Source organism: Hypanus sabinus, chromosome 24, assembly GCF_030144855.1.
Source record: "Hypanus sabinus isolate sHypSab1 chromosome 24, sHypSab1.hap1, whole genome shotgun sequence".
Classification (NCBI taxonomy): domain Eukaryota; kingdom Metazoa; phylum Chordata; class Chondrichthyes; order Myliobatiformes; family Dasyatidae; genus Hypanus; species Hypanus sabinus.
The window spans coordinates 20,698,736-20,724,325 of record NC_082729.1 but is presented as its reverse complement, the minus strand read 5'-3'; the positions used below and the strand labels follow the sequence as shown (position 1 = coordinate 20,724,325).

Sequence of the window (25,590 nt, the reverse complement as noted above, 5' to 3'; positions counted from 1 at the left end):
ACATAGTTTTGGTTACACAGCAAACAATGCAACTTTTATACTCCAATAATAGCAGGGTCAAGGGATATGGGGAGAGGGCAGGAACAGGGTACTGATTGTGTATGATCAGCCATGATCACAGTGAATGGTGGTGCTGGCTAGAAGGGCCGAATGGCCTACTCCTGCCCCTATTTTCTATTGTCTCTCCCTTCCCCCAAGCTGACTGCCTCTTCCTCCCAGCACTGACTCTCCTCTTTCCACCCAGTGCCTCCCCCACAAAGCCAGATGACTGGCCCCAGGCCATGAAGGAGTACGTGCAGCGCTGCTTCACGGCCTGTGAGACCGAGGCTGACAAAGACCGCACTGAGAAGCTGCTCAAGGATGTGCTGCAGGCCCGGCTCCAGGACGGCTCCGCCTACACCATCGACTGGAGCAGCGAGCCCCTCCCTGAGTGAGTCCTAGCCTGGGGTGGGGAAAGGGAGGTGTTGGGTGAAGGTATTCAAGCCCCCAGCGTGGGGAATGAAAGGGAGATGGACCTTCGCAGGGGGGAATCGGGCCTTTCATGTCAGGGAACGGAGCAGATTGCACCTTTTGAATGGGGGGAAGTTACGGCAATGGATCTTCCTGGGAGGGAAATGGGGTCCTTTGAATCAGGTGACTGGAGGAAATAGAACTTTGAGGGGGAACGGAGGGGGTGCAGGTCCTTTGGAGAGGGCGGGTGGGAGGTGTGCCCGTTGTGAAGGAGACAAGCCCTTTGTGTGAAGGGAATTATGAAGGAGATGGATGCTTTGAATCAGGTAAATGGGAGGGGATCAACGCTTTGAGTCAGGAAGAATGGGAGGGATTAATGCTTGAGTCAGACAATTGGGATCAAGTCGGGAACGGGAAGGTGGACACTTCAAGACAGAGGAATGAGAGGCAGATGGGCACTTGGTCGCATGTTTGGTCGGGAATGTTGACCTTTGTCATGGAAGGGGTGAGGGCAACCTTTTAGCCTGTGTCGAGGAAGTGAGAGGCGAAGGACCACTAGCCCATTTCATGGGGGCTGGTATGGGACAGACGCTTCCGGTCTGTGTTAAGGGAACAGGAGTTAGATGGTACTTCGAACCAGTGCTGGGGAGGCGTGAGGGGGGATAGGGACCTTTCAGTCAGTGTCGTTGTCAAATAAAGGGGTGGACCTTCATGTCCATGTTAAAAGAGTGAGGGGTTCACCTGGGAATGGGGACACTAGTGGGGGTATAGGTGCAAGAGGCAGGAGCTGGTGGAGAGGGCAGAATTGGAAAAGGTTGGGGTGTTGGAAGAGAGGGGGGAGAAAGGTGGAGGTAAGATGTTAGCTAGGAAGACAAGGTGAGGAGGGGGAATGAGAACATCAATGAGGATTGTGGTGGGACTGGAGCGGGGGTTTGGTGGCGAAGAAGGAAGAGTAGATAGGGAGATGGGAGGGAGGGTAGGTTTTGGGAGGAGGAGGGACAGGAATGGTCAAAAGAGAAAAATAAGGATTGTGGTGGTTGGGGTCGAAGAAGGGAGAGTTATGGGGTGGGAGTGAGGGGGTAGAAGGAGGTGGAGAGCAGATTGGAGGAGGATTGGGGAGGGGTCAGGAAGGAGAAAAGATTGTCGAGTAGAGAGGGGGAAAGGGACAGGATAGGGCTGTCTCCGGTGGTGAAATATCAGGGGTCCTCTGTTGCCTGGGGAGGGGTGATCTTGTATGCTTTTCTGCTCACCCCGCCCCCTATTTCTCAGCCTCTCCAAGGAGGAGACCAAGAGCCCATCGAAGAAGAACAGGTGGGAGCTGGGAGGGTCCGCACCCCATCGGGGAGGCCTGTCCTCCAGTCCGTCCCAACGAGGTAACGCCGGGGCCCCATCCCCCGTCCCTGGGAGTCAGCGCAGCGGAGGAGGTGGGGGAGGACAGAGGTCACGGGGCAGCAGCCACCCCACCCGCTTCGGCTATCGCAACGTCTTCACACGGGACTCCAGCTCCTCATCCAGCGCCGGCTCCCGCTCTGGCTCCTCCAGCCGCTCTCGATCTGTATCCCGGTCTCCGCATCGGAGGCATCATAGGAGGTGAGGCTCACCAGACATCCTCCCTCCCTTGCTCCGTCCCACCTTCCCCCACACCCCTCCCTTGCCTAATGCATTTCTCTCTCTCACTCCCTTTCCGGTGTGTCCCTCATCCTCAACCTCTGTCTCTCTCTGCCTCCGCCAGCGGCAGTGGTTCCAGCTCAGACTCGGGGAGCAGCTCGTACTCAAGCAGTGAGAACCGGATCGGGGGCCGCAGGCCCCTTTCCAAGGGCCGGGGACGGGGGCGGACGGACCGGGCGCGGGGACGTGGCCGGATGCAGCGGAACCGCAGGTGAGCGTCCTAGCTGAAGTTGTGGGCGGTGACAATCGGGGAACTCCTGGTCAGCGAGTGCAATCACAGGGCAAAATTTAGGATCCGATAGCTCCAACACCAAATTACGTGCCTCCCTTTCCTCCCATCAATTTCCCCTGAGCATCTCACCTGTTCCCCTCTAGGAGATAAGGAGGCATATATATTTATTTATAAGATGCAGTGTAGAATCAGTGCTTCAGGCCATGCTGTCCAACAACCCTTGATTTATCATAATCATAATCGGGTTTGATACCACCGGTATGCATCGTAAAATTTGTGGCAGCAGTACACCAGAATACAGAATAATAAAATGAACTACAGGAAATATATTTATATATTAAATAAGTGCAAAAATAGAAATTAAAAATTGTGAGATAGTGTTCTTGAGTTTAATCTCCATTCAGTAATCTGATAGCAAGGTGGAAGAAGCTGTTCCTGAATCATTGAGTATGTGCTTTTAGGGTTTCTGTGCCTCCTTCCTGATGGTAGCAATGAGAAGAGGGCATGACCTGGGTGATGGGGGGGCCTTAATGATATATCCCACAGTTTTGAGGCATCGCTCCTTGAAGATGTCCTGGATACTGCAGAAGCTAGTGCCCATGATGGAGCCAAGTTAACTCCTGTACTGTTTATTTCAATTCTGTGCAGTAGCCTCCCCCACCACACTGTGATGGCAACCAGTTAGATTGCTTTCCACAAGACACCAATTAACGTACTATGTAGTATGTCTTTAGACCATGGAAGGAAACTGGAGCACCCAGAGAAAACCTATGCACAGTCTCCTTACGGGTGATGTTGGAATTGAACTCTGGACACCTCAAAGTGTAATAGTGTCAGGCTAATCGCTACACTAGCTTTTTAGTCAAGACACTGAATTCAGGAGTCAAAGTTATGTTGCAGCTTTATAAAAAGTTTGCTTCGGTGCGTCTGAAGCATCGCTTCCGTTGTGGGAAGGACTTGGGGCTTTGGAGAGGATGCAGAAGAGACTCGTCAGGATGCTTCTTGGATTAGAGAGTATAAGCTCTAAGGAAAGATGGTAAAGCATGCTCTCCTTTATGAGGGATTGAGTTCAAGAGTCAGCAGGTTATGTTGCAACTTAAACTGGTTAAGCTACATTTAGTGCGTTGCATTCCCTTCTGCTCACCTCATTTTCAGAAAGGTGTGAGGGCTTTGCAGAACTTTCAAAAAGTGCGGAATTGGGGATATAAAATTTTTTTTGAAACTATGTAACCTCTGGTTAAAAGAATAATTGGACTGGATAGGTATTTTTGAACTGAAGTAAACTCTGCCTTCAGCAGTCTGCTGAGACAGGCTCATACCAATTCTCCCCGGCATAGAGAGAGACATTGAGAGATTGCTAACATTGTACATTGTGATCTCATTTGAGTAGGGGGAGGCGGGCTCACCGATAAGGACAGGAATGAATGTCCATCTGTAATTAAGCCTTGATCTAGCGGACTCTCTTATCTGTAACTAAGTTTTGCACAAACAGACTTGGTGGGCGTACCAGTTCAAGTAACATCTTACAACAGTAACGTATGGGGCTCACTATGTATAAATATACGGCTGTAACCTGAGGGAGAAGGTCCACTTGTCGGATGGTGGCAGTACTTACTTGCCTTCCCTTTGACAATTGGGTCACAAGCTCCTACAGGAGGGTGCGCAATAAACTTTGGTAACTGTAAGAAGCTGGTCTCCCACATTTTATTCAGATTCAACTTTAACATTTGGCATGAAAAACAGGATCCGAATAAAGGGAGTGCCAAGTATACGGGCTGAGTAAGCGACTGGACCACTCTGGGGATTGTTGAGACTAACTGGGCACCCTATAGGTATTTTACCTTTTGTCGCTCTCCATTAGTTCCCTTAGAGGCACGGTCCCTCGCCCAAGACTGATTGCATAACCTTGATGGGATCGGGGAAGAATCTGCTGACAGACTCGTTTAAGATAGGCAACTTTTATTAATTGGGCAGGAGGCTTTGTGCCGGATAAATTACTTAGAGAGCATGGCTCAATTGCAGTTGATTGATACGAATGGGCCAGGAACAGCCCTACACAATATGTGTGAGAGTGTCCCAGACAAAGAAAAGGATTTGCGAATGTTGAGTGCAGCGCTGAATAAGAAATTGGGGAACAAAATGTGACCACTAGGGGGACCTTGGGGTAGTTCTTCTTGTGAACAAGCAGTAAATTTGATGTGGAAATTGTTGACAAAGGAATGGAAGGAAAAGGCAGATGTGAAGTGGAACATTATTAACAAGTTGGAAGCATAGTGCATGTGATAAAGGAATACTGCAGAAGGCAAAAATTTGGGAGACACTAAAGGCGGAGTGTGAGTGGGTGGATGGGCGCCAAAAACGAGAGCAGGAAAAACAACATAAGCAAACCAAGGCTGGCCTAGATAGGAGAGAGGGGGAGGGACGTCAGTTTAGAGATCGGACTAATAAGGAAACAAGGGTTCCCAAACCCTTACTGACCTTGTTTGAGGACAGTGACTGCGATGAGGATTGAGCACCCATTGTACCCCCTCCCCACCTTACCAGGGACCAAGTACTCCCGAACCCCAATCCTCCCTGTATTTAGATACGATGGCTGCTCGGGTAAAACAGCAGCGGCAGGGAAGGAGAGGCCCCCTATACCCTGAAATCCATAAAGGGAATACCTAGGATTTTTCTGGGACAGGGAGGGAAGAATCCAATAAAACCCCAGAGTTAACGGATCCACCAAGACAATTGCCCACCTGGATGCTGCCCTATCGATAAGCATCGGAGTAGTAAATGCTACCTGTTACTGTGACTTCCAAGGAGGAGAAGATGCATTTATTCTGGGAAATTGCAGCTGTACTACCAACACCACTGCAGACCCTCCCTGACCAGTAAATGGCACCCACTGGGTGTGTGGAAATTAGGCCTATATATATATGGCTCCCAAGGGAAACTGGGAGATGGGACCTGCAAAGTCCCAGCAAAGGGTGGACTGGCAGTTGTTACCTAGCATATTTAGTACCCCACCTGAAAGTCACCCCAATTGGAAGAGGCAGTAGAGAGGTATAACTGAGACTGAGTGATTTTGGATGATCACTTGTCCCTCCTAAGGAGTAGCCAGTAATTCATGAGAGATAATCAATTTGGCTGCAGCACTTGAGGAGCTGGCCTTGGCAAACTGTCCTGCAGAACCGGATGGCCCTTGATTTCATTCTGGCAGAAAAAAGAGGAACATGCACCATCATAGGGAAAGAATGCTGTACCTACATACCCAATGAATCCAGTAACATACCGTCCCTGTCTGAGCATATAACCCAGGATATAACAAAAGATTCATAACGTAGGATGGAGGTTGCATGGTTTTGGCAGCGGGACAGGATGATGGTCGTTTGGGAGCTTTTCCAGGAATATCGGTGGCATTATGGAAGAATTGTACTTACTGTAATTGCAGTCATTCTTGTGTTGCGATGCTTGTGGACACTGGTGGCTAGCTGCTTCAGCCATGGGATCAAATTGTAACCCTTGGGTCGTGAGAGTTACCATGAAATGATAAAAAGGAGGGAATGAGGAAGTGGGGATATAAAAAATTATTTTGAACCCATGTAACCTCTGGCTAAAAGAATAATTGGACTGGATAGGTATTTTTGAACTGAACTAAACTCTGCCTTCAGCAGTCTGCTAAGACAGGCTCATACCAATTCTCCCCAGCATATAGAGAGACATTGAGAGATTGCTAACATTGTACATTGTGATCTCGTTTGAGTAGGGGGAGGAGGGCTTACCAATAAGGACAGGAATGAAATGTCCATCTGTAATTAAGCCTTGATCTCAAGGACTCTCTTATCTGTAACTAAGTTTTGCACAAACAGACTTGGTGGGTGTACCAGTTCAAATAACATCTTGCAACAGTAATGTATGGGGCTTACTGTGTATAAACCTGAGGAAGAAAGTCCACTTGTCGGGTGGTGGCAGTACTTACTTGCCTTCCCTTTGACAATTGGGTCACAAACAGGGTGCGCAATAAACTCTGGTAGCTGTAAGAAGCAGGTCTCCTGCGTTTTATTCAGATTTGACTTTAACAAAAGGGTTTACCAGGGTACTGCCTGGATTAGAGATTCATTCATTATGTGTTGTAGACGATTATAGTCTTTCCACAACCGTGATTGTTCTTGCCAAATTTTTCTACAAAGTGGTTTGCCGTTGTCGTCTTCTGGGCAGTGCCTTTACAAGATGGGCGGCCCTGGCCATTATCGATACTCATCAGAGATTGCCTGACCTCAGTGGTCGCATAACCAGGACTTGCGATGTGCACCAAAGAAATAGGCGTTTTGCAGCAACAGTGCTGTGCAATACATAATAAAAGAAATCACTGAATTTCAATAAGAAATGTAAGTCTTACAAAAAGTAAAATAAATAGGTAGTGTACCCCCCCCCCCCCCCCCGGATAGTAGCAGTTAGAAGAGGTCACTCACCTACTATTGGAAACATCCCTAACATCCCTTCCAAATCCAGTCTATCTAGGCTTTTCAATATTCGACTGGTTTCAGTGATGTCCCCCCCCCCCATTCTTCTAAACTCCAGTGAGTACAGGCTCAGAGCTTTCTAACACTACTCATACTTTTCAATCCCTGGATCATCGCTATCAGCCTTCTCTGGACCCTCTCCAATGTCAGCACAACTTTTCTTCGATAAAGGGCTCAAAACTGCTCTCAATACCAAATGTGGTCTGACCATTGGCTTATAAACCCCCAGGGACTTCGAGGTGACGCCAGCAGGAGGTAGAAAGGGGCGGCGGATGAAGCGGCAAGGTCAGTTGCCCCTGGAGGACCCGGATAAGGAATTCAAGAAGCAGAAGCGGGCAGCACGCTTCCAGCAGGGGCAGCCAGCCAGGCGACTGAGGACTGCGCCCCTGGTGCTGCAGGTTAACAACACCATCGATGGCAGCGCCGAGCCCCTGGACTGGGAGCACATCAAGATTGTGGGCACCAGCCAGGAGATCTCCAAGCACTATCTCCGGCTCACCTGCGCCCCGGACCCCTCCACTGTCCGGCCTGTCTCCGTGAGTTTTCTGCGCTGTCCCTTCATCCCCTGCCCTGCCCCACCCCACCATGCCTTTTTTTTAATAAAAATTTTTTTATTGGGTTTTCAAATGGTTACAGAAGGAAAAAAAATTATCAACCCTTCCCCCCCCTCCCCCCTAACATAACCCTGTAGAAATAGGAAAAGAAAGAAAGAAAGAATGCCTGGATATCGGAAGATCCCCACATGCTCCACAGAGTTCATAATAGCTTTAGTATATATATTTATTTATTTCCCCAAATAACCAATAATTTTATCTTCGGAGCACCTATATATTTAATCCTATCTTTTGTAAATAAGGGTGCCAAATTTTCAGAAATATTTTATATTTGTCTCCTAAATTTTAAGTAATTTTTTCAAATGGAATGCAGGTAAAAGCTATATTATTTTCATTTTCTTAATGTATGTTAAAATTATTTTTCTTTTCACCAGTCCATTAAGCCCATTAACATTAAAACTTTAAAAATTCAGTAAATTAGTCATTATTTTTAACATGGTTACTCCAGTCTATAGTAATACCTAACTTTTCAACTTTTGTAGTACCTTGGGGAATCTTCTTAAAATTCTCTGTGTTGCTATGTGTGTCTCTCTCCCCCCCCCCCCCCCCCCCCACCGATATTGTCCAGGCAAAGAAAGAAAGATTAAAGAAAAATAGATTATAAAGGGAAAAAACCGAAATATCCCCCTACTAATATTGTGAATAACAAAAAAACACATTACCCCCCTCCGTTGTACGGGTCATGGCAATCGCCATGATTACACACGTGAATCCCGTAGCAATCGATCTGAAGTTCCCCCAGCTCCCCCGTATCATATAATTAAGAATATATTTAAATACTCTTTTATCCTTAAACATCCATCAACTCCATTCACTGTCCCTGTATTCATCTTTAATCTGATTCACTTTTGAATCTTTCGCTGTGGTTAGCGAATATTTGGGAGTTCTTGTGCAAATTCTTCCGCATCCTGAAAATCAGTAAAAGATCTTCTTTTTATGTCATCCAAAAATATTATCAGGGTTGCCGGGTGGCGCAATATAAATTTATAACCCTTTTCCCATAAAACATTTTTCGCTGGGTTAAATTCCTTCTTTCTCTTAAAAAGGTCATAACATATCAAAAAGTTGATATAGAAAAGAACTGTTTTCCCTTCTATCATCAATGGCCAATTTCTCTTTCTGGCATGTTGGGCAGCTGTCTTCAAGATTTTTTCTTTATCTTGATATCTTAAGCATTTTATCAAGATTGATCGTGGGTTTTGATCAACTTGAGGTCTTGGTCTTAAGGCTTCGTGAGCCCTTTCAATTTCAAATAACTGGGTTCCTTCTTCCATTTCCAAAATTTCTGGAATCCATTTTTGAAAAAAATTTATTGAATCCTCTCCCGCTATACCTTCTTTAAGTCCAACAATCTTAATATTATTTTGTCTGCTAAAATTTTCAAGTACATCCACTTTTTCCAACAACCATTTTCTTTCTGATGTCCAGGCAGAAATATTATCTTCCATTTTATTCACTGTATCAATGGTGTCTCCCATTGTTTCTTCCAAGTTTTAAATTTTCTTTCCATTTTGTCCTGTCTTTTCATCATTTTATCAAACATAATCTTCATATTTTTAATATTTTTATTACTTTTAATGCTTTTAGTTCATCCATTATTTGCACCAAAGATTTTTGTATGTCTCCAATATCTCCTCCTACCTCCTCCTGTTGCTCTTCTTTGTCTCTTCATCTTCGTCTGATTTATCCAGAGAATCTGATTCCACCTCATATTCACTTTCACTGTCAGTTCTGATCATAGCTGGGATTTGTAGTTTGGGTTGCTCGTGTTTGCGCATGCCCCTTCTATCACGCATGCGCAATTCCTGTTGCTCTTTTTTTTTGGAAACGGTTGATGTTGCCGCAGTTTCCTGTTCTGTATTGCCGAAGGTAGAATGCACTTGAGCCCGAGGCTCTTTCATGGCGGCCGGCCTTGATTCTTTTCCAACTTGTGTTGTCTGCAAAGTAGTAGTTTTCTTCTGCTTCTGTTTAGGACACATATCTTAAGACAATCCTGAGTAGTTTAAAGTAATTTTTAATAAGTATTTACTAACTTTTCTTCACTTAAACGTTATTTTACTGGCTTTTTACGGGAGAGCTGTATTTCCACGTTTCGATCCTACGTCATCATGTGACGTTCCCCCCCCGCACCCCACCATGCTTGTCTCATTCTCCCCCTCCCTTCTGCCCATCTCACGACCACTCCACAGATCCTCCTGGTGTTCTACTGGCTCAACCCCATCCATGCTCTTTTGCTCCCCCCGCCTGCCTCGCTCTCCTCACCTCCACTTCCCCCTTGCTCACCAGAACTACTTGTCCCTTCCACCCACTCATATTCCCTTCCCCTTCTGTGTGATACCCCATGCCAATCAGAGTGTCCTTCTCTTGCTCTCTCCCTCCTCCACCTCTCCACCCAGGTCCTAAAGAAGTCGCTGGCCATGGTGAAGAACCACTGGACAGCAAACCAGGACTATGCCTTCGCCTGCGAGCAGCTGAAATCCCTGAGGCAGGACTTGACGGTGAGTCACCTATGTGTGAGTGTGTCTATCAGTAAGTAAGCCTGAGGTGAGCATGATGCAGATATATGGGGAGGAGTAGTGTGTATGAGGGCAGCTCTTGTATTTTCTCTTGTACTATCTCAAGCCCCTCTGCTTCTTTGCCCTGTGGCTCATCTGGAGAGGGTACAAGAAAGGTTCATACAGATGTTGCGTGGATTGGATGGTTTGAGCTATATTATGGGAGATTGGGTGAGGTGGTTCTGTTCTCTCCGGAGTGCAGTAGGCTGAACAATAAATAGACAGAGGTTTACAAAACTATGAAAGAAATAGTGTCTTGTTTCCCAACACCAGGTCACTCAGGTCTAATGTCAAAGGGATGAGTTTAAAGGGGGTACATTTTTCATGCAGAGTAGTTGGTATCTGGAATGAACAGCCAGGAGAAGTGGTGCAGGCAGGAACAGTACAACATTTACATGACATCTGCATATCTGTTTGAAGGAGAAGAATGTAGAGCAGGGTTCCCAACCATTTTTACACCATGGACCCCTACCATTAACCAAGGGGTCCATGGACCCCAGCTTGGAAACCCCTAGTTTAGAGGAGAATTTCTTTTAGCTTTATCTTTTTTTTAAATGTTGTCATACATGCACCAATGCATACAGTGAAAAGAGTTGTTGCTACGTCTACTTCCAGAACTCGGTGCTGGGGCAGGGGTGGGTAGTGAGGGACATTAGGTTGAGGGTATGGAAAGTCCCCTAACCTGTTCCTCCTCAACTGACCGGCATTGCGAGAACTTTAGAAGAAGAATTGTGGAGATACATGAAGCTGGAAAATTCTACAGGAGCATTTCTAAAGAACTGAGTGTTCATCAGTCCACAGTAAGAGAAATTGTCTACAACTGGAGGAAATTCAGTACTGTTGCTACTCTCCATAGGACTGGCTGTCTTGCACAGATCACACCAAGAGCACAATGTGCAATGCTGCAGGAAATGGAAAAAGAACTCACAGGTAACAGCAAAAGACCTGCAGAAATATCTGGAACTTGCTAAAGTCTTTGTTCGTGTGTCCACTATAAGAAAATCACTGAACAAGAATGGTGTTCATGGAAAGACTATAGAGGAAACCAGTAATCTCTAAAACAAACATTACTGCATTTCTCATATTTACAAAAGATTACCTGGATGTTCCATGATGCTTCAGGGACAGTGTTCTGTGGACAGATGAGACAAAAGTTGAACTTTTTGGCAGAAATACACACTGCTATGTTTTGAGGAAAAAGGGCACTGCACACCAACATCAAAACCTCATCCCAACTGTGAAGCATGGTGGAAGGAACATGATGTTTTGGGATTTCTTTGCTGTCTTGAAGCCTGGGCAGCTAGCAATTGTTGAATAAATTCAAAATTGTATCAAGACATTTTACAAGGTATAATGTCAGGGTAGCTGTCCGTCATCTGAATCTTAACAGAAGTTGGATGATGCAACAAGACAGTGATCTGAAACACAAGGGTAAATCAGCAGCACAATGGTTTAAAAAGAAGGAAAGTTGGGTTTTGGAATGACCAAGTCAGAGTCCAGACCTTAACCCAATTGAGGTGGAGGGTGTCTCAAAGGAGACTTAAAGACGCAAGTTTTGAATTTACACTAGGGTGGTAGGTGTGAAAAAATGAAATACTAGAGGGCAAAGTGGTGGGGGAGTATTCTTATTTTCACAGAATGGTGGCTGCCAGGGGAAGTGGTGGAGGCAGATACAGTAGCAACATTCAAGCACCATTTATGTAGAGGCATGAATGGCCAGGGAACGGGGAGGTGCAGACAGTGAGCCGGGGGTTACCACAGCCCTCAAGAACAACTTGTACCCTGCTGTTGTAAGACTATTAACAGTTCTCTAGAATGATAAAATGTAGTCTTGGCCTCACAGTTGACCTCACTATGACCTTGTACCTTATTATTTACCTGCACTGTACTTTCTCTTTATTCTGCATTCTGTTAGTGTTTTACCTTGTTACGCATTGTGTAATGATCTGATCTGTATGAAAAGTAAGGTTACAGAAAAGTACAAACTTTTCTCTGTACCTCAGTACATAAACCATTAATAAACCAATTTCAATACCATCGCAGTCGGCACAGGCAAGGTGGGCTGAAGGGCCTGTTCCTGCTGATCTACGTTCTCTGGTTTCTGGCCAGAAATGACTGTCCTCTTCCTCCCACAGGTACAGGGCGTGCGGACAGAGTTCACTGTGGAGGTGTACGAGACGCATGCACGGATAGCTCTGGAGAAGGTGAGCAGGGGTTGGCTCGTGGAGGAAGAGGTGCTGCTTTGAAGGCGATATGGATTCTGATGTCCAGAGTGCAGTCCCCTCCTGGAAAGTGGTGGGAGGCTAGTGGTTGAGGTTGTCGGGATTAGAAGGCAAGGACAGCATTGGTTGCCTCTTCCAGTAAACAGGGAGGGATAAGCTGTCCCCTGCAACCTCCATGTGCTCCCATCAGAGTGCTGTTGGGGAGGGAGCACTGAGGTTCAGACTGGCAAGATGTTGCCAAGTTGGGGTGTGGGTATCCAGCCTCATTGCCCCTCCCACACAGAGAGGACATCTTCAAAAAGCAGTGCCTCAAGAAGTTGGCATCCCTCACCAGCCAGGGCATGGCCTCTTCTCATTACTACTATCAGGGAGGATGTACATGAGGCTGAAGGCCCACACTTAACATTATAGGAGCAACTTCTTCCCCTTTGCCATCAGATTTCTGAAAGGTCCATGACACTACCTTACTATTCTTTTTTGGCACTATCTTACTTAGTTGTTCTTTATTTATTGTGATTTATAACCATTTTTGTCTTGCACTGGACTTTTACCGCAAAACAGCATGTTTCATGTCATGTCAGTGATGATACTTCTGATTCTTACTCCAGATTCGTGGTCACCAACCTTTTTAAGCCTGAGATACCCTACCTCGGCCTTAGTGAAAGGCAAGATCGACCTACTAAAGCACTTAGACACATGCATGCGCACTGGGCAGAAAAGACCAGAAGTAAACCCCCACAACCCCGGAAGCTACCTCTCTTTACAAACAGCTTTCCATAGCGGGAGTATTGCTATATTACCATTATCTTCATTAGTATTAACTTATCTTTATAATGCTCACATTACAACACCTTTAATTCTATGTTTCATTATTTAATTTTATTTCAACACAAAAAAAATAAATTGACTGTTGCACTCAGTGTTATGACTGGGTCTGAATACTTTCTGCTAGTTCCCTGAAATTTGTCTCTTAACTGCAGATGCCAGTCTGAGCTGTCTGTCAGTAAAGCTGCTCCTCTACTTAGATTTAATAATTTTCATCTGTTGCAACACAGCGCCCTCGCAAACCTCCTGACAGACTGAATATTTGGACAGTTTCCTTTGTTAGACTGAATGTTGAATCTGCCACATTTTTTAGGTGTTTTGTATTGGTAAGCTGTTACTGAGACACTAGTATGTTTCAAAGGTACACAAGCTAATGACACCACTGGTTTTTGTTTCCCAGTTCTTCTACATTTAAGGAATGTTGGAATTTAAAGGGGGAGAAGTGTTGTAATGTGAGCATTATAAAGATAAGTTAATACCAATGAGGATAATGGTAATATAGCAATACTCCTGCTATGGAAAGCTGTTTGTGGGGAGAGGTTGTTTCTGGGGTTGCAGGGTTTTACTTCCAGTCTTTTCTGTCCGCTGCACATTTTTCATTTCTTTTTTCGGGATCTACTGGGAAAGTCTCAAAGATCGACTGGTTGGCGACCACTACTCTAGATCCTCACCACCACTCTGGCAGTCCTCCATCCTCGTCACCCCTCCTGCAGTGGCCCCTCTTTACTGCCCTTTCTACGTTGTAACCACCTCACCGCCCTTCGAGAGTAAGTGAGTAGATTGTGCAAAAGAGGAATATTAGGCCATAAGAATTAGGAACAGGAATAGGCCATTCAGCCTGTTGAGTCTTTTCTGCCATTTCATCATGGCTGATCCATTTTCCTCTCAACCCCTGTAACGTTCTCCTTCGGGTGTAACGAAACGCCGAATTTAACGTCCGGATAAACCACAGTTAATAAGAACCAGATCGCAGTAAGATTAACCATTTACTGTTCACTCTTCACATTAACATATGGTGAAAACTGTTGATAAAACAATACAAGATTGATACAGTATTTGTTCCTTCCTTAATATCACATTTCAAGTGTAAATACTTGCAAAGGTGACTATAACTACATTACACTAAGGTGCAGTATACAGGGAGAGGTTACCTGCTCCATTGACTACTTTAAATACACTTCCATGCAAACTATCCGCGACTCTTTAACTAAGGAAAGCATAAACATTATCTACCGTCGTTACCTCTAACAGGATCAGCATTAACATCTTAGTTCAATATATCGATTATCTATTAACTTACAGCGTTGCTCTCACTGTGATTTCTCATGCTTGCAAAACTGCTTGTGCTCAGGTGAGCCTCGTGGAAAGCCCCCACCCTCGCGCTGATTTCAAACCGGTGTTTTCCCACAAGACGCGGCGAAACCGGATGTGACGTCATCGCATGCCGATATATTTTACATGCAATGAATATACTTTAAACACTTCTAATTCTAACTAGAAAATACTATTGAATGAATTACTAAGCGAAAATATTATAAACTAAATAACTGTCGTAAAGACAGCACACTCCCCGCTTGACCTTCGTAAGGTCACAATGAGCAGAGTACAAAACTTAGTCTCTTAATCAGTCATTGGGTAGAAGTAGAATAACTTCTGTAACTGGCCCTTGGTAAATTTTCACATCGCCTTGGTCGGTAGTCTTCAATTCGATCTTCCTGACATGTCCATCCTCGCTAGGGAATGTAGCAGTGATTCTGGCCGTTGGCCAGCTGTTGCGAGCGACTTGCTTGTCCCTGAGCAGGACTAAGTCTCCAACTTGAAGATTCCTGCGGGGTTCTGTCCACTTTCGTCTCTGTTGCAACGAGGGTAGATATTTCTGTCTCCAGCGGGACCAGAACTGATTTGCCAGAGCCTGGACTTGTCTCCATTGCTTTGTGTACAAATCCTTGTCTGAGAAGTCTCCTGGTGGAGGAGGTGCTCCTGCCTTCTGCGTAAGGAGCGTTGATGGCGAAAGTATAAAGGGGTTTTCTGGGTCAGAAGACACAGGTAGGAATGATTGTGCGTTTATAATGGCTGTGACCTCTGCCATTAGGGTGCACAGTACCTCGTGGGCCAATCGGGTGCGTTGCTGTATCTCAGGTTTCCTTTTCCAGGTTTTCCGTAAGGACGTGAACCGTTTGACTGCCTGCTCTTTGTTATCTGGTGAGCGCTGGCGTGGTTCTCTGATTGGCAATGGGGCAACCCCATTATTTGCTTCATCTCTGAAGACCTTGGTGTCTTTGATTTTTAAAGAAATGGTATCTTGAGCTGATTGTGCAAGTTTGTTGTCATACTTCGTTAGAGCGAAGACTGACTGGCCCAGCGACTCGTCGCTTGCCTCGCGCTTGTTAACGCCTTGTTGTGCTTCCTTGATGCACGGGACACTCGGGCAGGGTTGAAAGATTGAGTGGCGGCCACTCTCTAGCACATTGGTCTTGAGTGTGTTAACCATCGGTTTGTGTACGTCACCGAGACACACCTCTCCTATCACCACCCAGCCCAGATCCAGACGTTGCGCGAAGGGGGCGTTGAGTGGTCCATTGATCTGCTGCCTAACCTTGTGTACCTGGATAACATCTCTTCCTAATAGCAGGAGTATTTCCGCTTTCGGATCCAGTTCTGGGATGTGTTTGGCGATGTGGTGGAGATGCGGCTGGTGTAGCACCGCACTTGGTGTCGGGATCCCAGCGCGGTTATTCATGATTTCATTGCACTCTAAGAGCGGAGGGAGACAGATGACGACTTTACCATCCAGGGACTCGATCTGGATGCCTTCTGCCTTCCTTCCTTGGGTTTCCATGTTGCCTGAGCAAGTTTTGAGGTAGTATGGGAACCGCTCACTCTCAATGTTGAACAATTTAAAGAACTCTGGACTGACTAGTGAACGATTGCTCTGATCGTCCAGAATCACATAGGCTTTGATGGCCTTGTCTTTGGCTCCTTTAGGGTACACCTTAGTGAGGCAGATCTTGGAACAAGAACGACTTGACTGAGCTTGACCGCAAACTTCTGTACAGTTCGTGCTGACAGCTATTGACCTAGAGTGAGCCTCTCCCTCCCCGCCGTCCCGTTGTGGGGGTGAAGGAGTACTCTCGGTTTGCGGTGACAGGTCGGGATGCATGGCCTCGACGTGATCTGGGCTGCCACATTCCGGACACTTCACGGCGATCGTACACTCTCTGGCGAGGTGAGAGGTTGAGGAACAGCATCTAAAACATATTCTTTTCTCCTTGAGAAGAGCCGTCCTCTCTTCAAGGGGTTTTTCCCTAAACATTCTGCATGCTTTCAGGGGGTGAGGTTTGTTATGCAATGGACAATACTTGCCAGGGTCGTTGTTAGTCGTAAGGGCTTCGGTCTTGAGCACTGACACGGGTTTATCAATGTTGAAAACATTCGAAACGGATCTGCCTGGCTTGGTGTAAATCGAACTGCTTCCTGGACCTACAAGGCTAGGGTCGTTTCGCCTCTTCGCCTCCTTGCACACAAACCTAGTGAGGAGCTCAAAGGGAGGAAATCGACCATCGTGGTCTTCCTTGTACTCTGAGGCAACAGTCAGCCACTTGTCCTGCAGCCCAAATGGAAGTTTGTCCACAATTGGTCTAATCCCGGATGGAGTATCTAGGAATACTAGACCAGCTGAATAGCCATCTTCTTTGGCGCCTTGGATCTCCATGAGTAAATCTCCGAATTCTCTTAACTTAAAGTGATCTTTGGCTGACACCTTAGGAAAGTTTTCCAGACGTCGATATAGCGCCCCTTCAATAATGTCGGGGGACCCATATCTCTCCCAAAGTCTCTCCCACGCTTCGCTTAAGGCTAGCTCAGGTTTGTTGATGTACACTGAACGCATGCGTCTCACCTGGTCGCGTGATTCTTTCCCCAGCCATTTCGCCATAAGGTCCAACCTTTGGGTTGCACTGAGCTGGACCCCGTCAATCACGTTGGTGAATGTGGAGAGCCAAGCACGGTAATTTTCGGGTTTATCGTCAAACTGGTACAGTCCCGAAGTGACGAGATCCCGTCGTGCTAAATACTGCAGCGTGGGATCGGCTGCAAGCGGCATGCGGGCTGGAGAAGTACGTTGGCGCCCGTATGACTGAGAACGCACGTTTCTCATGGAATTTGCCATCCTGGATTCAACCTCCGCGTCTCTTCGCATCGAACTTTGTAACTTTGGTGTCAAAGTATATCGGTTGTCAGCTCTTTCATTCTTGACTTCATCGCGGGGCCGCGAGGGTAAATTCTCTTCCTCGTAGCTGGGGAAGTTATCGAATAGGTATGGAGAGGGGAGACGAGCCTGCCTGTCTGCTTGATATTGTACATAGTCGCTCGTGCGTTCCAGTCTGGTCCTTTCCAAAGCAGAACTTGTTTCGGTCAGATCACGCGACCCTTCAGCTTCTTCTATGTACTCTGCTTCCACCCTGGCAGCTTCTCCTTCTCCTTCTAGCTGCAGCACATGCAACTCTGTCGATATTTTTGTCATTTCCAACAGGGTTTCGGCTTCTCTGGCGGCCTCTTCTCTTTGTCTGGCAGCCTCTTCTCTTTCTCTGGCAGCCTCTTCTCTTTGTCTGGCGGCCCTTTCGGCTTCTTTGGTGGCCAGTTTCATTTTCAAAACTGCCTCTTGTTTGGCGTAATGCAGTCGCACCTTGGCGGCTTCTGCCTTGGCTCTTGCCTGTGTGGACTTACTTGATGTCGTTCTACTGCCCTTGTCGCTGGGCGCCATCGACTTGATCCCGGATCGAGCTGACATTGCAGCACTTGGAACACCTGATAACGCCTGGGTGGGCTTACTTGATGTCGGTTTACTGCCCTTGTCGCTGGGCGGCGTCGACTTGATGCTGGATTGAGCTGACATTGCAGCACTTGAAACACCTGATAATGCCGCTTTTTCACTGTAACGTTCTCCTTCGGGTGTAACGAAACGCCGAATTTAACGTCCGGATAAACCACAGTTAATAAGAACCAGATCGCAGTAAGATTAACCATTTACTGTTCACTCTTCACATTAACATATGGTGAAAACTGTTGATAAAACAATACAAGATTGATACAGTATTTGTTCCTTCCTTAATATCACATTTCAAGTGTAAATACTTGCAAAGGTGACTATAACTACATTACACTAAGGTGCAGTATACAGGGAGAGGTTACCTGCTCCATTGACTACTTTAAATACACTTCCATGCAAACTATCCGCGACTCTTTAACTAAGGAAAGCATAAACATTATCTACCGTCGTTACCTCTAACAGGATCAGCATTAACATCTTAGTTCAATATATCGATTATCTATTAACTTACAGCGTTGCTCTCACTGTGATTTCTCATGCTTGCAAAACTGCTTGTGCTCAGGTGAGCCTCGTGGAAAGCCCCCACCCTCGCGCTGATTTCAAACCGGTGTTTTCCCACAAGACGCGGCGAAACCGGATGTGACGTCATCGCATGCCGATATATTTTACATGCAATGAATATACTTTAAACACTTCTAATTCTAACTAGAAAATACTATTGAATGAATTACTAAGCGAAAATATTATAAACTAAATAACTGTCGTAAAGACAGCACAACCCCATTCTTCTGCCTTGTTCCGGTAACCTTTCACATCCTGACTAATAAGAAGCTATCAACCTCTGCCTTAAATACCACCCAATGACCTGGCCCCCATGGCTGCCTTTGGCAGCAAATTCCACAGATTCACCACCCTTTGGCTAACAAAATTCATCTTCATCTTCATCAACTTTTGATAGGTTTCAATAATATTTATCCCCCTCCCCCAATCTCATTCCTCTAAGTTTCAGCAAGTACATATCCAGAGCCATCAATTGCTCCTCTTATGATAAGCCTTTCATTGCCCTTTAGTGAATCCTGCATGAGGGCTCCCCCGTCCCTTTGTCCCTTGGATTTTTTAAAATTTTCTCTCCATTTAGAAAATAGTATATGCCCCTGCACCTATCTTGGTATTGTCTGCAAAGGTGACTACAAAGCCATCAATTCTGTCATCCAAATCATTGATGTACAACTAAAAGGGAAGCAGTCCCAACACCAACCAGAAAAGGCTCCCTTTATTCTCTCTCTTTGCCTCCAGTCAATCAGCTAATGCTCTCTCCTTCCTAGTATCTTTCCTCTAATATCATGGCCACCTGTTAAGCAATCTCATGTCAAAAGTGTTGAAAATCCAAGTACATAACATACACCAATTTTCTTTTATCTATCTTGCTTGTTATTTTCACGAAGAATTCAAACAGATTTGTCAGGCAAGATTTTCCCTTAAGGAAACCATGCTGACCTTGGCCTATTTTGTCCTGTACCACAAGTACCCCAAAACCGCTGAGGCTAGCTGGCCTATGATTTCCTTTGTTGCAATAAAAAGCTTCCTTGCAGCTGTGCCACAGGCACGTTGCTTCACAGTTGTGCTTGTGGGAGGAAATTAAACATAGATTAAACACAAATTATTTTGAACAAGAAAGTGCACAAATATAGCAAATTATATCCATTTTAGTGCAGCAAACTGGTCAAGGTATGTAGAGCGACAAACCCTGTGGAAAGTGGGTCGGTGGGTTGAACGGCAAGGAGCCGAGACCCTCCTTTGGGATTCTCCTTAACTGCCTCCTGCAGTAAATGACAGTGACCACACTCTCGACCTGCTGGTCCAGGTGCCAACATACACCAGCCCCTTTCCCTCAGGCACGTCCTCAACCAGTCCATGGACCCAGACAGTTGCTTTCGAGAGTGTTCCTTTGTTCCTCCCTGAGTCAGGCACTGCCAACTTGGTTGACTGCTCAGACTTTTCTGCACCCAGATTGCCCTTTGGACCCAGTGCCTCTGTTCTAGCAAATCAGCAGGCCGTTCACTACGGAATTAGGCCCTAACAGTCTCCCTGCCAAACATCTGCACCTATCTATTATGGCCCATTTATTTCTGAAACAAATCTTCTGGCCCACAGTTGCATGATGACCTTCATGAATCATTGATTCTAACCCACTTACCTCTGAAACAGCTTCAGCTCATTGTCTCCCCCAATGACTGTCGATTAACGAATGAGGGGAGTTTGATGGTTCTGGGCCTGTATTTGCTGGAATTCAGAAGAATGAGTGTGGGGGTGGATCTCTTTGGATCCTTTTAAATATTGAAAGGCTGAGATAAAGTGGAGGTGGAGAGGATATTTCCAATAGTGGGAGACACAGCCTCAGAATACAAAGGGAGCCTCTGCTCCTTTCAGAGCAGAGATAGGAGGGAATTTCTCTCGCCAAAGGGTGAGAATCTGGAATTCAATGCCACAGTTGGCTGTAGAGGCCAAGTCAATAGAAATATTTAAAGCAGAGGTTGATTGGTTCTTGATAAGTAAGGGTGTCAAAGGTTTCAGGGAGAAGTGGTCGAGAGGGTAAATCAATCAGTTATGATCAGATGGCAGAGCAGACTCGATGGACCAAATGGTATAATTCTGTTAGTGTTTTATGGTCTTGTGATAATAAAACATTTACCATAGCACAAGTCCCTTTGGCACACAGCCTATATGCTAACTCTGGGAAGCCATTTATCCTCATTCATTTAATACCACAGTAGGCCCTTTAGCCACTTATGGCCATGCAGCCTCATCAGCGTCCGTCAGTCTGAACCCACAGCACCAGGTTTCACAGCGCTGATCCAGAGCAAGGTGCTTCTCTCCACTCTTTGACCACCCCGCCCTTCTTCTCTTCCTCCCTGCAGGGTGACCACGAGGAGTTCAACCAGTGTCAGGCACAGCTCAAGTCTCTGTATGCCGAGAGCTTGCCGGGGAATGTAGGCGAGTTCACCGCCTACCGAATACTCTACTACATCTTCACCCAGAACTCAGGAGGTACAGATGGGAAAGGGTATTCACACAGCCACTGCCTGTTCCTCCCAGACTGAACGGAACCACTTCCCAAAACTCTCCATCGTTTCTTCCCTCGACTCAATGACCGGACCCTCTCCTTCTTCCCTCCTACACTCACTCATTCCTCTACCTCTCCTCCTTCACTCACTCCTCTTCCCTCTCGCTCACCTGTCTACTCATTCCCCCATCATTAAACCACCTTAACCATCTTTTCCCTTTCTCAGTGACCCTTCACCATCTCCTCTCTTTAACCCCGCCCTGACCACTACCAACTACTTTCCTTCACTGGCCCCTCTCACTCACCTTCCCTCGCCAGACCCCTCTATCTCACTCTTCTTCTACCCCTCTCCATCTCCATCCCCTCTTCTCTCAGTTGCCTGTCATTAACACCTCTCTCTCTTTCTCACCCTTGCAGATATAACTACAGAACTAGCCTTCCTGAGCCGGGAGCTGAAAGAGGATGCGTGCGTGGCCCATGCCCTGGGACTCCGGGCTGCCTGGGCCCTCTCCAACTACCACCGCTTCTTCCGCTTGTACCGGGAGTCCCCCCGCATGTCCGGCTACCTGATCGAGAAGTTTGTGGAACGCGAGAGGAAGCAGGCCCTCAAGGCTATGCTCAAAACGTACGTCCCCCTCCAGGTCACAGGGGTGGGGCCTCGGACCCCATCCCCCAGACCCTTCCCTGTACCACCCAGTCAAGGCCCAGGGAGGATGGGAATCCCAACCCCCACCCACAACCCTTCTTCCCCCCCCCCCCCCCCCCCCATGAGCATAGTATCACCCAGATTGAGGGGATTTTGGGATCCTTTAAGCCTTGTGTACATTTTGAAATGGGTGTTCCCCTCTCAGAGTGAGAGACATGGGTAGAGGAAGGGAGAACAGGACAAGTAGGCCCTTGTGTCTATCTGTAGTGCAGGAGATCCCAACCTTTGGTTCACGGGCCCTTCGGTTAACAGTGTAGATCCATGGCATAAAAAGGGTTGAGAACCCCTGCTGTAGTGGGAGAAAGTGTGATCTGACCCTTCCCTAGACCAGGGGTCACAGGGATAGACCTTGCTGTCTGTTGTGGGAGAGTGTGGAGAAGGACCCTCTTCCACAGAGTGAGGGGCACAGGGAGACCCTGGTGTCTAATCTGGGACACCCTACAGTAAGGGAGTGTTCGGAAGAACTCCTCGCCAGAGTTCGGCATGCAAGATTAGGAGGGGATGGTGGAATAGGAAGCCATTGGTATCTGGTATGGGTGAACTCCTCCGAAACTGAGAATATATTGGATTGGACTGTTCCCAGTGTCTGGAACAGTGGGAAGAGACCCTGGTGTCTTGTCTGGAACCCCCTGTCATGACCGAGTTTTGGGTTGGTCTCTTTTCTCAGATTTAGGGACAAGGGAGGGAATCTAGTGCCTGACGTGAGGGGAACGGGAGCTTTGTGGCCCCTGTAATGAGGGTGTGTGGAGATGGATTCCTCTTCACAGTGTGGGATGTGAACAGGGTCTCTGATTTCTATTCTGGTCACCAGATTGGGGAGGGAACGGTGATCCTGAGTGTGGAAGTATGGAGCATTATATACACAGCCACCCTCCTTTCTCTGAATATGGATAGAGAAATGTCCCAGGCGTGGAGGGTCGTCCCAGAGGGTCTCCAGCTAGCACAGGGGAGAAGGGTAAATAGCCACTCCTGTCAGTTCTTCAGCCACCATATGAAGTATCATTGGAGTTGCAGGATAAGGTAGGGACACATTGCCCGTGGTGCCAAGTGGGCATGTTGGTGGGGGTTGAGGCAAGGCAGGGAGCTAGGGTCTCATAGGTTGTCTCTCATGCATAGGTAAGTATTGCCAGCAAGGGGGCCCACCTGCCCCATGCAGGGCTAGGTTGAAGCTGCCCATCTCTTCCCCCGCCACTTAGCCACAGGGCTGGTTAATAGGGCCCTGCCCCACCCCCTTAACAGGGAGAGTCCTCTATTCCCCTATTGTCGTGGCGAGTTAGGCTCGGGGCGCCGATTCCTGTAAAGTGAAGCATACCTTACTGCATTGTCAATGTTGCTGACTAATGTTTTGTTTTGCCCGCCTCTCTCTCTCTTCCTTCCTTTCTTTCTTCCTTCCTTCCTTTCTTTCTCTCCTAAAATCTTTCTCTTTCTTTCCCTCAATCACCATCACCCTCCCCCTCACTTTCCCCAACCTCTCTCTCTGTTTCTTCCCCCTCTCTCTCTGTTTCTTCCCCCTCTCTCTGTTTCTTCCCCCTCTCTCTCTGCTTCTTCCCCCCCTCTCTCTCTCTGCTTCCCCCCTCTCTCTCTCTCTGCTTCCCCCCCTCTCTGCCTCTTCCCCCTCGCTCGCTCTGCCTCTTTCTCTCTCTCTCTCTCTGCCTCTTCCCTCTCCCTCTCTCACTCTCTCTCTCTTGCTCTCTCTCTCTCTCTCTCTCTCTCTCTCTCTCTCTCTCCTCTGCCTGTCTCTCTCTCTCTCTCTCTCTCTCTCTCTCTCTCTCTCCTCTGCCTGTCTCCCATCCCTTCCAGTTATCGGCCAGTGTTGCCTGTCTCCTATGTGCAGTCCGAGCTGGCCTTCGATAGCGAGAGTGATTGCCGACAGTTCCTGGGCTCTGTCGCCCTCACCTACCTGGGAGCCGACACCACCAAGATCGATTGCAAGCAGAGTGCACTTCAGCTGGCGAATTTCTGAAGCCCAATCCCAGCCCTGCCATTCTGCCCTTTTTGCTCCAGTCCTGATGCCCCTCGACACTGCCAGCGGGTTATAAAGTTGTGTGGCCGAGGCATTCATCCCAGTCCATTGTGATTTTCTTCCTCTAGTTTTTAAAGGATCTTTTTATATGCACATGTGAGGATGCGTTGCACCACCTGTTTTCCACAAGCACGTACCTAACCCTCTTCAACTCGCAGTGAGCGCACGAACTTCGATCTGCACTCCTCCCACCCCCACGCCCCCCCAAGGAACAGAGAGCCTACTCCAATCTGCTCTCTTCCCCCCACCAGTTTCTCAGTACTCCACACCCACTCCCTGCACACTGCTTCAGTTTTCTCAACCCTCTCCCCCACTCCCTCCAACGACTCCCCTAATCCGGGGTGTGACCGGTAACCCTGCTGACAGTGATGTGGGCGCAACTTTCCAGAGGTCAATCTTTGCGATTTAAGAAGTGTACATAAAGTGTATATTTAAGGTTTGCATTAACTTGCAAGGATTTGTACAGAACTGGACTGCCATGATTGTTTGGAAAGAGCACTGAGATACATATATTTTTCCTCTTTCAAACCCTCTTTTTTAAGTAATTGTGTCAAATTTGTTTAAAAAAAGTTTATGTGTATATATTTTTGTACCTGTTTACGCTGTGAGACTAACAATGTTTCAGTTTTCTCTCTCTCTTTCTCATCCCTAACCCCACACCCACTCCCCTCCCCTCTCCGGCCAGCCTGAGGGAGCCACTGCACTGCCGAGCAAACGCTAAGACTCAAACGCAAAACCTCTCAGTCCGCAGCACGGTGAGGGGAGAGAGAGAGAGAAGCAAGCAAGCAAGAAGGCGGCGCCTCACGCAGACCTCTGCAGCAAGTCTCCGAGGAATGGACTGTGTCACCTCCCCATCCCTAACACCTCCCCTGGCCATCCCAACACTGTCTAGCTGCATGTTGTCCAGTTCAGCACAGAAGGAAGTACCTGTTCTCTTTTTAATTCAGCCAGCCAGCGGGAGAGCGTTTGTGGAGGATACGACAATGGATGAAAAGCAAATACGTGCACATGCAATGTGTGCCAAAGGACTTGTTGCCACGGCAGAGAAAAGAGAAAGAGAGAGAGAGGCAGGAGACCAGGAAATATGCGTGAGCAGTGGCGCCTCGGAGCCGCCATTTGTCAGACCCGCCGTGCCCTGTGGTCGGCGGGCTTCGCTTCCTTTCCAGGTATCAGCGGGTCAAGGGTTTCGCCAGGCGCCGGGGAATCTTGCAGTTGTCTTTGCGGTTTTTGCTGTTTGCGTTTTCTCCCTCTTCCCTCCACCCTTTCTCCCCCTCCCTCCCTTTCTGTTCTCTGCTCTCCCTTCCCCCTTTAGTAATGTAATCTCCCTCCTTGCCGATGTGATTTTTATTTTTGTTCCCATTTTAAGTTAATTTCTCCTCTCCTCCTCCTCTACCCTCCCCCCCACCCCATCTACCTTTGTCTGTTTTACAGAACAAATAATGTTTTCACTTTCTGTCAGTGTTTAAATATAATAAAAAGAAATCCTTCTTGACACTGGTTCTCTCTGTTCCAAGCTCAGTGGGAAAAGGGAGGGTGTTTGCGTAACAAATAGAGCTGCCATCTTGGGGCTCTGGAGGTCAGGGTTCGATCCCAGCTTCCAGTGTTGGTTAGTCGATCCCAGTGTGTGGGTGAGGTAGTTTTCTGAGCTTTAGGGGTTCTACTGGGATGATTCCAATCCCCGCCCAGGCACAGAGAGGCTGAAGGAATTCCCAATAGAAGTTTAACTGGCTGATGTTGAGATCACATCTATACAGAGTGATATACAGAGTCAGCAGGATGCTGCCTGGATCGGAGGGTATTGGTTACAAGGGGGGTTGATTGAACAGTGTTGGAGACTGGGGGGAGACCTAAGAAGTGTACATCTTCATGCGGGGGAGTGGTAAGGGAATCATGTT

The 25,590-nt window shown here is 47.2% G+C and overlaps 1 protein-coding gene across 4 annotated transcripts in view; it reads left to right on the top strand.

Annotated features, from left to right (window-relative positions):
• leng8 (leukocyte receptor cluster (LRC) member 8) overlaps positions 1 to 25,187 on the top strand; it is a 38,553-nt gene extending 13,366 nt beyond the window's left edge. For 2 of the 4 annotated variants that reach the window (XM_059949417.1, XM_059949416.1), the window contains exons 8-15: positions 245 to 430; positions 1,720 to 2,040; positions 2,183 to 2,329; positions 7,088 to 7,394; positions 9,869 to 9,970; positions 12,163 to 12,231; positions 20,821 to 20,950; positions 21,384 to 23,613. In XM_059949417.1, coding sequence (XP_059805400.1) covers positions 245 to 430; positions 1,720 to 2,040; positions 2,183 to 2,329; positions 7,088 to 7,394; positions 9,869 to 9,970; positions 12,163 to 12,231; positions 20,821 to 20,950; positions 21,384 to 21,835 — 1,714 coding nt within the window. In that variant the 3' untranslated portion in view covers positions 21,836 to 23,613. Of the gene's footprint in view, positions 1 to 244; positions 431 to 1,719; positions 2,041 to 2,182; positions 2,330 to 7,087; positions 7,395 to 9,868; positions 9,971 to 12,162; positions 12,232 to 20,820; positions 20,951 to 21,383 lie in introns of all 4 variants that reach the window. The other 2 variants (XM_059949418.1, XM_059949419.1) reach the window with 2 other exon arrangements.
• The last annotated feature ends 403 nt before the right edge of the window (positions 25,188 to 25,590 follow it).